Here is a 12414-nt window from a genome sequence, read left to right as displayed (position 1 = left end):
TTACAGGAGAGAAGTACACAGCAGTGTACTGTCTATGCATGAAAGCCACCTCAATCCATGTTTTCTCCAAGACTGCCCTTAGTGCTCTCACAAGTACATCAAGCCAAAAAGGAGATAATGTGATAGACTCTGCAAAAGAAGGCTTGGGGATCTGCATTTTTCTTTTTGAAGGAGTTGGCTACTAATTAAATTGCATTAGCAAATGTATTTCAAGAAGCTAAGTTAAACAAAACACAAATGTTTATCCCAGGAAACAAATATTTGGCTTTTCCTGTGACCCCTCCTGAAGCAAAGGGTGTTAAAGTCTCCAGAACAGTGTGTTCTTGCACATAACCCAACAATCAGTTAATTACACAAAAAATGACTCTTGGAAACAAGTTGAACTGTGATTAAATACTACTGACTTCTAGTGTTGTATCAGCAGTGCCCTATCAAAGATGATTGCAGGTTTACAGCAAGTTTGCTCTACAAATTCTGTGATTAGCATTTGCCTTTAGTTCCTCAGTTTCAGAAGGTGTTTGGCTCAGCAGGTAGGCTTTGCTCTCTATTCTGATGATTAACAGCATCAGGCTTTTTCCACACCAAGTATGTATGGACTACAGATGTTTTAGAGTCTTCCTGGTGACCATGCTGAGTAACTATCACTCTGCACATCCCAGGTGATCTGACACTCTTAGCTTTATACTTCAAAATAAACAGAATATGGATATGGGCCATTTTAAGTTGTTGGGGACCTCATTGTTTATACAGAGCAGTGTTATAATTCAAGCTGTGCTTCTGTCAGAGTTTCAGCAGTAAGTAGGGCTGGTTCATTAGAAACAATGAAGACAAGAAAGATCTAGGTATCTCTGTCAATCATAGGATGACTGTCATGTGCTGGTATGCATCAGGTATGATATTTAAGTTGAGAATGGAAAGTATTGGTGCTATGAAGTGCTAATGATGAAGATATGGAATACTGTATTCAATATTTGCCAATGTTGTCCAAGAAAGACATTTATTTTTCATCAGATACAAATGACGGCAACTAGGATGTGATATAAAAGGGCGCTATAGGTATGTAGATCCTGTGCAATACAGTGACATATGGAGATACCTGAGTTGTCATCGAAATAGCTTAGGTACAGGAAAGTACCTATAAAGTACCTTTATACCAAGATAAATTTATTCTCTGTGTTGGGTAAATTAGCCTATGTGGCAAGTCACATGAATGTCACAATAATATTTCTGATAGCTCTTCTGGCTCTAAAGGAGCTACCTTGGGTATATATAAACATATATACAGTTTATCATTGTATCATGGAATTGTAAATTCAAAGGTCTCCAGAAACAAACACTATTATGACCCTTATGTCGAAATAGGAAAGGAGAGCTAGGCTCCATACAAGTTCCTTATGATCAAGGAAAATAATGGAGAATTATATTTAGGTTTTACCTTCAGTGGGGAATCTAAAAAAGAATACAAGTCAGTGAAACTAAACTATCTATCTTATCGCTATGAAGCAGAAAGACATGTGGGGCCCTGTCTATCTAGAAGTGAAAGTTTCCTAATTTCTTGGACAGTGCCAGAGAAATAGAACACTTACCTCTTTCAAAATGTGAAACTGAATAAAATTAAAATATTTAAAGAAGGCTTTAAAAAGAGAAAGGAAAATATAATTATCTTTGATGAGCAAACTTTTCCCTGGAGGAAGGACAAGAAAATGGAGATCAATTGGCAAAACCCTACTGGGTCCTATATGTCTAATTCTTGCTTGCTGGTTAGTTCTAAATCTTCAAGTGTGAAGTTAAAAAACGAGCAAATTCTTACTTGTGGGTAATACTGCTAACATAAATAGTTACATAAACAGATAAACACAAGGGGAATTATATCTCCCAAACCCATATCAATTAGTAAAATAGTCACATAGTGTTTTGCAATGTGAGTTACCATAATGCTAGCTCGCAGATGAAGGCACTTTTGGAAATGAGTAAGCATGGTACTGAGTGCAGGGCATCAAATCTAAATCGGGGTGATGGATTGGTGACATTGCTCAAGTTAATTTTGCACTAATCAAATTGTATTACATATGATATATATAATATATGCACTATATACATAGAAACCACAGGAAATTTCTGTCAGTCCAGGTTACTCTGGGATGTTGAGCACACTGAGATGCAGTGCACACCATCCCTGAGCCTCTGCCTCAGGGAGAGGAACTTGTGTCTTCTCCTCTTCCAGCCGATGGCCCGTGGTCCCCTTTTTGCTTTAAAGAAAGGTGGGTGCTTCTCCTCTGTGCAGCCAGAGAGGCGAGGGGGCAGCAGTAGTCACCCAAGCAGAAAAGAAACCTGGTTTTGGGCCATCTACAGTTTTTCTTTCCTGTTACACACCTACAGGGCTGTGCTGTGGTGTTAGGAAGGCTTTCTAAGCCTCCTGGTGCTGGCCTTATTGCTTCACACTGTCTGCAGGCAGTCAGCGCTTCAGGGGCACTTGGTTTCAATCTTATCTTCACATCTTGGGTACTAGAAATTTATGTCTGAGTATTTCTCTAGTTAAAGTGGTGACAGACAGAGGAATGCACACTACCTTAATGCAGTTAATAATTTGTAAACTCTCTTGCTGAGACTACCCCAAAATAGACTTAACTGTAAACAGTTAGCGTGCATGCAGGTACAGTATCTGCACACAATGGTGTTATATTATTCTGTGAGCCCTGGTTTCCTCAGACTATTGCATGAAAAACTGCATCACTCAGGTTGTTTCTTTAGATTCTGATTATTGGCAAGTACTACTTGAGTATGAACTACTATACTGTTTATAGAACAAAACTGTGCAGACAATCATCAACAATATGCTGATATTTATGTATTTGATATGTACGTAAAAAGGGTGAACTTTCACAATGGGATGTCTTTGAATGTTGATCTTTAACAAGTAAGTTCCAAATTCTCTATTTCATCACTTTTTACTTGAAATTAAAAGTTGAATGTCCCAGTCAGACAGGAACCTTAAACTGGTGAGAACAAGCTAGCGCTTAACAGTCAGATATATTTTCACAAATGTCCTGCTACTTAGATGAATAAACAAACCTATGCAATACTTATTCCAATGTATTGCATTCGTCCTCTAGCCTTTTACATCAAAAACACCACAAGCTGAAGCAATCTGATGGAGTTGCATCAGCTGATTAATTACTATTTGTACTTGACAGGCTACAAAAATTATTTTGGTATGCATTAAACATGCCATGATCCAGCATAAGACGATGTGAAGTTGTCCAGATTCAACATATCCCCTCCCCCCAAATAAGAAAGCTATAAATCTTTTAAAAAATATTGCTATTGTTATTCCTATTGCTCTTAGAAGCTTTCAGGCAGAGTCAGGGCTCTTTTTTCCTCTACGTACCTCTGATGAGAGATAAGCACTACTTTAAGGTCTTTACAATCTAAATAAAAAACCCAAAATAAATAAGACAACCAAAAATAGTAGCCTATGATTTCTTTTTACACTGTGAATGTTGTCACAACTTCAAAAATGATATACTGTGGTGTCAACAGAATAAATACAGTCATTGCTTACAGTCTTACAGTAGCAATGGTCTTCATGCCTTGGGATTTAATGTCAAAATCATAGAAACACAGAAATGTTGGTTAGAAGGCACCTCAGTAAGTTATCTAGTCCAAGCTCTCACTTGAAGTGTGACTATTTCCAGCTGTAGTTCTACTAATGGAAGTAAGAATAACAATCACTTTAACGATGTTAAGCTCAAGCCACTTGTAAACCAGGAAAAGTGCATGTTGTCCATTTCAAAGAGATCACCAACTAGAAGGCCAACTAGACCAGCCTCATTGCTGGGACCTTCTGTTGCCTTCTCCTCCAGACCCCTCATTTTCGAGCCACTGCATTTCTGGTTCTTGACACCCATCTTAACATTGAGATGTTCCTTTCTCCAGACCACTGCTGGCAGACTCCAAGTCAACAGATCTGCAGAGCTTATTAGTGAGGCCACCCCTGATGCTGTCTCACCTAGAGTAGGGGCACTGCTGAGAGGTGTCTTATGAGCTGGAAACAGGAGGGTTAGATGAAAGTCTACAGAAATTTGCTTTCAATGATAGTCATTCTTATTAACTCAATGTGTATAATTTTGAAAGGGAACTTACAGGCTTTGGAGTTTTCCATGGAGAAAAGAAACCTGAAATAAACAAAAAATAATGTTAGCAGATTTTTCTGATGCATAAAGAGTGGAGGCTAAGTGGTGTCTATGCTCCTGTTCTCATTCAGGTCTGCAGATAATATTGATATATATGAAAATTCTCTACACACAAGGGGTGAAAACACAAAACATGGGGGATCATTTCTAAGAAAAAATATATGCAAATATATATACATATATATATATATATATATATGCAAGTGGAGCTATTGAGATCATTGCCATACTTTACAAACAGCATGGGATTAGGCTGACATTAAAAGAACTAAACAAAAGGACTTCCAAATGTCTTGGTGGACATTGGATAAGACACCAAGTGACCTGATATTGATGTGTCAAATGCAGTCGCACCTTTAAGAAGAAGCAATTCAGAACATCCCATCAACAAAACCTAATAATACAAGAGATTTTTTTAGAAGAAAAGCCTGGAGAAAAATAACTGTTTCATCAGTCTAGATAAGGTAGCCAGGTCCTGGGAAGGTTGCTTGTTTTGACACTGTCCTGTTTTTTTGTCATAGTTAGCAAGTGGTCAGACATGACTACCTCTTCCACACAACTAGTTAACTCCTTTTCCTTGGTTATTGACTGATTGATAACTTGCTTTCATGAATTTCAACTATTGTAGCTTACAAATGTTTAAAACTCCAGATGTGTCTTTTTCATAAAAGGACATGATTTGAAACACTTATTGTAAACACTGTTCTTATCTTATGCAGCACAATGTTAAAAAGCTTATAAAATATTAAATAAAAAGAAGCATTTCAAAGAATATTAGGTCACATCTTTTAAAATACCAGCTTTAGCATGGCTTTCATTAAAAACTCATTCTCAGTTTAATAGCAGGTGAAAAAAAAAGTCTGTGGACCTTCCTAAGTAAGATTAAAAGCTAATAAGAAAGAGTTCATCTGTTTTGTCAGAAAGAGAAATGGGGCTTAAACTGAGACATCTAATAGGAAGGCTGATCTTTCATTCAAAAAACGAATTAAGCTGTAAGAGTAGTACTGACTTCTTTATTTCTTTTTCTAAAGGAGTCCAGAAAAAAAATTAAAATAATGAAAACACTAGGGAAAGTATCTTTCTACAGACAAATCACAACAGGAGTTATATTTGTACATAGTATTTAAGATTCCTAGAATTCTGTGATAACGAGGTAATTTTTTCTGCCATGATGTCTAATTCATTTAGACTGAAAAAAATCTTGGAGTCAAAAAGCACTTGAGTCGTTTGCAGAAGAACACTGGCTGTTTTATGATGCTGATGTATAAGCTGATAGTGCTTTTAAACAAAAAGAATATTGGGAAAAGTAATCCTGGAAAGGTTTATGTTTACTGACCCTACAGTGTCTGGATAAAAACTGCTATATTAACAAGTAGACTGATTTATTTCCATCTGCAAATTCAAGCTGAGATAACAGGCATCATGTATAGATCTGGCTTGTACATCACCTTCAGTATTAAAGATTCTGTAGTAGAAACCTATTTAATAACTTCTTGGATGGCAGATGGCTACCTTTTTATTACCTGCTATTGTTCTGTACAGCTCATAAGCGTGAAAGTTAAAAAGCATTTTTCCCCGTGTAGCTAAAGACAAGACTTGAAACTTGCAAGGAAGTTTGCTGAAAGGTATCTCAAATCAACTTACTACCCTGATTTGGTGTTCGGAAAATATTGGTAGAGGTAACACTCCCTCCCCATTGGTACTGGTGCATCTCCCATAACTTATTGTCAGCAAAAATTACTCCAGGTCAAACTGGAAGGTCATTTTTTCTTATTTATTTACTGCCTCCATCTAAAAATATGTTTTGCTGGAGTTATCAGAAAATTTTACTATCAATTAAAAATATAATAAGTATTTATAAATCAAATAAATAATGATATATACATCAAGAGAATATTTTTTAAAAGAACCCCTCAATTAAAAAAAGTTCAATTATTTGCCCAAACAAGGAGAACACGGATTTATATTTAGCTTGGGGGCTATGGGCACAGACTGCAACATACAAATGACAACATCTACACTCAAAACAAATAAAAGGCAATATTTATTCACACAGCATGAAATTATGTTAAGAAAATTAATGGATATAGGATGCCATGGAAGTAAAAGATCCAAAGCAAGATTTTAAAAAAGTATTGGATATCTGTATGTCGTGGTTTAACCCCAGCCAGCAACTGAGCAGCACACAGCCGCTCGTTCACTCCCCCCCAGTGGGATGGGGGAGAGAATTGGATGAGTAAAAGTAAAAAAAAAAACCTCATGGATTGAGATAAGAACATTTTAATAATTGAAATAAAATAAAACATTAGTAATAATAATAATAATAATGAAAAAATAATATACAAAGCAAGTGATGCACGATGCAATTACTCACCACCTGCTGACCAATGCCCAGCCAGTCCCCAAGCAGTGGCCCCTCGGCCAGCTTTCCCCCAGTTTCTATACTGAGCATGACGCCATATGGTATGGAATAGCCCTTTGGCCAGTTTGGGTCAGCTGTCCTGGCTGTGTCCCCTCCCAGCTTCTTGTGTGCCCAGTAAAGCATGGGAAGCCGAAAAGTCCTTGACTTAGTGTAAGCACTACTTAGCAACACTAAAACATCAGGGTGTTATCAACATTATTCTCATCCTAAATCCAAAACACAGCACTATGCCAGTTACTAGGAAGAAAATTAGCTCTATCCCAGCTGAAACCAGGACACCATATGTGTACAAAAGCATGTTAGAAGGAAAAATCTCTAAAGGTAACAAACCTTGGAACTAATATTAAAATTATTCTTCAGATTTAAATTTGGCTATTAGACCAAGACCTCATGTAAAATGAGATGGTCTCTCACCTATGTCAAACTAGGTGCTAGACTAGATACATGAAGGCCTAGTTCCATAAAGCAAACCCTATCTTATATCTTTCCTGTATTTCACAGCAATTTTAATGTTGCCTCACATAACATCCGTATTCTCAGTCGAACTAAATGCCCTTTTTCCCAGTCTAAACAAACCTGCCCTTTAGACAATGTATGGCATTATCAGTTATTCAACATGAGACTGATTATGGATAATTGTTGTGAACCAAATATGTCTGGAATTATCACTGGTATTTAAATACATGCAACCATTGCTGCAAATTCAATAATTCAAGAGTATAATGCATATGTAGTACATTGTAAGTGTAACAGAAACTTCACATGAAAAAGCATAAAAGCAAAATCCACTTTCCTGTGTAATCTGCATGCTCCCTTCTAACTTTCACCTTTAAATGCTGTTCTGTGTAAGTACAGGACCAAATCCTCTACATGTAGAAAACTGATGCTTGGAAGCTCACCTGAAGAATATATCTTAATAATGTGTACTTAGTGCATACTCAACAGTGCTGGCCGCCTGCAGCCACATCTACAGCTGGCAATGACAAACAGCAGACTTTCACTTAGTTTGACTTCACTTCACAACACCACATTTTCCCTTGCCTTTCTGGCATTGGTTCATTTACATGGTGTGAGTATTGCTGAAATTTTTTCTCCAAAGAGTGCAGCTTTCATCTTCTGTTGAGTATTAATACAGTACTAATAGAGTTCAACCTTCTAATCAACTCACATCTAACTAGGCACACATAGTACATAAGCTCTTATAACCTCCTTATCCCACTTCCAGATTTCCACTTCTCCCTCCTCAAACTCCCAACCCCTTACTGTCCAACTTGTGATCTCTTCTATAAAAACCTCAGTAGCTGAGAATATTATACATATACATATAAACACCCTTCACCCCCATATTCACATACACTTCTAAAATTTGAAATAATAAAAGCCAACTTAGATCCACCTAAAAATACTTCATGCAGCCTGTTCTTCCCATGAGTGGCTTTCTGCTCATGCATGTGCCTTCTCATAATAGCTTCACCACATAAGTTGTGGCTCACTTTCTGAAGACTCCCATATCTTTCTATTCATTTAAAATAGGTATTTATTAACACTTCTTGTAAAGGCAGCAGTACAGGTCTGAATTAATTTTGGAAAGGAGAGTGGGGTTACTGGCTTCTGTCAAAGAGCAACCACCACTACTCAGCTAGATGCTAGCAGGAAACTACCATGGTCACCATCTCGTGTAATGTAATATAACGTGTAAGCATGTAAGGATAAAATACATAACCTCATATACTACTCCAAAGTTAATTTTGAGAATACAATGATTTATTTTTCAGTGTCGACTACCTGAACTGTAATAAAGTACAGCAGCTGGTGGCCAACACCTTTATCGAAATTTTAATTGTCTCATTTTAAATAAATAAGCTGAGGTACAGTAACAACCATATGCTTTTTAAAAATCAGAATTACATTTTCTCATAATGCAGTATTAGAAAAACTATTTTTGACATTGCTTTTTAAATTATATTTACCACCTTCCCAAATGAGCTTCCCTGGCAATCAGACCTGTGATGACTTCTGTGCTGTAATTTTACTAAAAACCACCAGTAACAGAAAATAGATTTTGGATTCAAATGTATTTGGGGGAAAAAATACTTTTTGGTTGTTTTTTTCAGATCAAGGCAAATTCCAGCTTCAGTTTACTGTACTTCTCCTTTTCAGTGAAGATATCCTATAACAAAAGACAAATCACATCACACTCATTGTATCTATTCCTTCTTATATACAAATTTAAGTATGCTTTTGTCATGAAATATGCTTACAGATTTCATGCATCTTACACTTCAGCCAGTATTTATTGTTGGAAAGTTTAGTTTCCTAAAAGCAGCTTATCAGACAGGACTTAGAGCATTTGCAAGATAGAGTCCTGATTTGTTTCTTTTTTTTTTTTTTTTTAGTAATAATCTTGAATTTGGCATATTCTATAATGTCAGTAATACAAAACCAGCCTTTGGTTATTAGTCTGCTGCCATGCGGATGCTTTTTGCTACATTTTCATCTCCATTATTCTCACTATTTTGTATTGATTCCTGGAAAAGTTCTTAAGACCTTGTAAAATCACAAGTAACTAATGTAGGTATTGCTAAACCACAGGACCTTTAATGATCACCTCTGTGACAGACGTGTATGTATAATTAAACTGAAGCCTGGGAACAGTTGGATTTCTGGAGTGACGGCGTGTGGTAGTGCTGCAGGGAGGAACTCAGCAACATCAAAGATAAAGCTTTTTAATCCAAAGCAATGTACAGGGCATGTCAACTTCCCTCCACATCACTTGTCGCACTGATGATACAGCAAGTGTTTTGCCCATTAGCTTTCGCTGCGCTTCTTGGGGTTTTTTTGTGCTATAAAAGCCTTGTTGCATATGGCTTCCTGAGCAAAGCTGTCCCAAGCACTGCACAGACCTTTCTCACGTAGATGCTTGGAAGTCAATGAACAGATGGCTGATGAGCACTCCCAGAGCATTAACTGACTCCATGGGCATCTTATCAACGTCCATGTGACAACACTTCACTTCAGCAAAAGTTTTCCTTTCTAGAAAAGTTACTGTATAAATTTACTATAACAGTAGATTTTTTTTTCTGTGCTTTTTCTTTCTCTTACTGGGATCCCTGAGATGTCTATCAGTTGCCTACACTGGGACCTCACTTCCAGAGGTGTCAAATACCCATTAACTTCAAATGGATGTGACAGTGGAGAACTTCTGTGAGAGTTCAGACTCATTGTGTACACCATTAGCAGGATGCAGGGAACTGTTTCTTACCATTCACATTACATCTGGCTTCTCCTTCTGTATGTTTACCTTTTGTCCAGGTATGCTAGGTTTGGTTGGATTAGGTGCACAGAACTCAAGCTACAACTGGGCTCACTCACTAAGATGCAAAATATCCTCCAGCTAAAATTAAAAAAATACTGGTTGGGGAGATAATGACTTTTTTTGCATTCATAGAACAAATATATACTATTCAATTATTCTTTGAATTTTTTCCCTTTTTCAGGGAAACAAACCCAATCAATGAGAACAAGTAAATTCAATTCATTTATATACTGTAGTAAACAAAATCTAAAAGGAAACAGTGAATTAAAATAGACGGGAATAATACTTATGAAAACAAGCAGGTGATAAAAAGTTTGAATTGGTCATGTCATATTTAAAATATCAGATGATGTATAGGGAATGGCAATTAGTAGTTCCATTTCTAATAAAATCAATCATTACCATGTAGTATTTTTTCAAAGGTCCATCTTTTTCAAACAGCTTTAAGTATTAAGCTCTTACTCTAGCAACAACAAAAGATTGATTTACCTTGAAATAAAGATTAGGTGTAAGAAGACTGGGAGCTCTAGCTCTTCAAGCATAGTTAGCTAGTCCTGTTGTCAGTTGTCCTTCAGAGTGACGGTGCCATGCTGTGGAGGATCCATTCGGTCTTTGGTTGGGATGGCACCCGATGCAATGGGCCAAAAATCAACATTGGAGTGAGATGAATGACCGCATCGGAGTGAGATGAATGACCCGTCATGTTTGATCAGGCCCACAACTTTATATATGTTTAGACCCAGCGTCTTTTCCCTTGCAGTAGGCTACACACTGGCAGCATGGCAAGTAACTGGTATAGCACTGTGCTGCACTGAGATGAAGGCTGGTTACAGTCATCAGCTGTTATATCAAATGCAGGTTCAGATTAATAAAACTGTGAAATAGGTCTGTCTTCTTTAGGGCTATATACATATGCCCGGATGTTATTAAACTGTTTTGCCTGAGAGAGACTCGCAACGGTACAAACTGATCCTCAGCGGCTGCTTGTGGTGGCATTTTGCTTTATGCTCCACTATTCCATTGCTCCTGATCTCAACCCAAGTGAGACTGCTACAGAAGTAGTGCTCCAGTCCAAATCAGCACTATTTTTCACTCTCTTTGGTCTACTACACCTGTGAAAATTGACTCCAAAGAAAGAATACATTCCTGCCCACAGATAATCGCTCTATGAAGGTGCAAGGCAAAGAGCAAGGCACAGTTCACAGGAAGGTCAGCCAGATCTTTAGACCCCATTGGGGTAGCACCTTCTGTGCCTTATCTCTTCTCCAGGTGACTTGGGGGCATCATGAGTCCAAGTCTATATTTCTTCCCTTCAAACTTTCAGATTTCTTGATGAGTAGCATAAAGTGTGAGACGGAGAGGTTTATCAGAAATGATGTGGAGGTAGAGGAGTACCTTGGGAAATTAAACCTGATTTCATCTCACTGAAGTCTATAGAACTGATACAAAAACTTAATTGACTGTGCAATCAGGTACTAAATCAATATTCAGCTTTTTATATTATACATAGGAGTGCTTTTTGTGCAGTTCATGAAGTTTCACTGACCTAGCCTTCTTAAGCAACAATTTTTCGATAATATTCAGATCTTCACAAATAATTAGAAAAAGGATAGCTATTCAAAGTCATGAATTATGGAAGTACTTGCTGTTCAAGCTGGGACCCTCACCAGTCACCTGCGTCTATGAGAATTTCCTCTAAAATACATCAGAGAATCTCAAGCTACCATTAAGTTTTCACTTTCATGAATAGCAAAGAGTCTTTGTTAGCAAGAATACAGCCATCAGAAAAGGTCAGAAGCTGGCATAGTAATGAGTTAATTTACATTCTAATGGACATACAGCTATTTATTTTGCTTGGCTGCTATAGCTCTGTGAAATGTTTATCAGTCAGAGATTTAAAATAATTTATGAAACTAGAAAAAAACAACAAACTAAATACCATCTCCTTCTGATTAATCTGGATGTGAAGCAGAGAATTTCTGGATCATAGCTACAAAAGTGCAGAGGCAAATGCAACATTGTCAGTGACAGTTTTTGATGCTTAAATGTACTAGAGGTGGGAAAAATAATAAAAATATCTACAACAATTTCTGGAAATGAGAAATACATTTTTGGAACAAGTAGCTTTGTATGTGGTCAACAAGAGTAGATTATTTTCCACAGTCAAAGTTTGACACTAAACACCTATAGAATCTCTCATTGGGTGACACTTTCATACGAACTTTCTTCTCTTTTCTGGCATCTATTACCAGAACAGTGTTACACTGTTACAGATATATTTCCTTGCTGATAGCAGCTGTATTAGCTGAAGTATATCCATGTCTCGGAATAGAGAAAATGGTGCTACAGTGCAATTCAGAATAGATTTTACTGGGACAACTTGACCTGGAGTAGAAGAAGATACCTTATGGAATGGAGGAAGACCCTCATCTCTTGCCTTTTATTACAGAAGTTCCTACTAAAAGTTCAAATCCTTACGTCCA

At 37.1% G+C, this 12414-nt stretch overlaps 1 protein-coding gene across 11 annotated transcripts in view; it reads right to left on the bottom strand.

Annotated features, from left to right (window-relative positions):
- The window catches only part of MAGI2 (membrane associated guanylate kinase, WW and PDZ domain containing 2), a 773865-nt gene that overhangs the window by 89845 nt on the left and 671606 nt on the right, over positions 1-12414 (bottom strand). For all 11 annotated transcript variants that reach the window (XM_072858606.1, XM_072858618.1, XM_072858632.1 and 8 more), the window contains one exon: positions 4144-4175. In XM_072858606.1, coding sequence (XP_072714707.1) covers positions 4144-4175 — 32 coding nt within the window. The remainder of the gene's footprint in view (positions 1-4143; positions 4176-12414) is intronic.

This window comes from Ciconia boyciana, chromosome 1 (assembly GCF_034638445.1).
Source record: "Ciconia boyciana chromosome 1, ASM3463844v1, whole genome shotgun sequence".
NCBI lineage: Eukaryota > Metazoa > Chordata > Aves > Ciconiiformes > Ciconiidae > Ciconia > Ciconia boyciana.
Note: the sequence above shows the minus strand (reverse complement) of the source record. Positions and strands in the feature narration are given on the sequence as shown.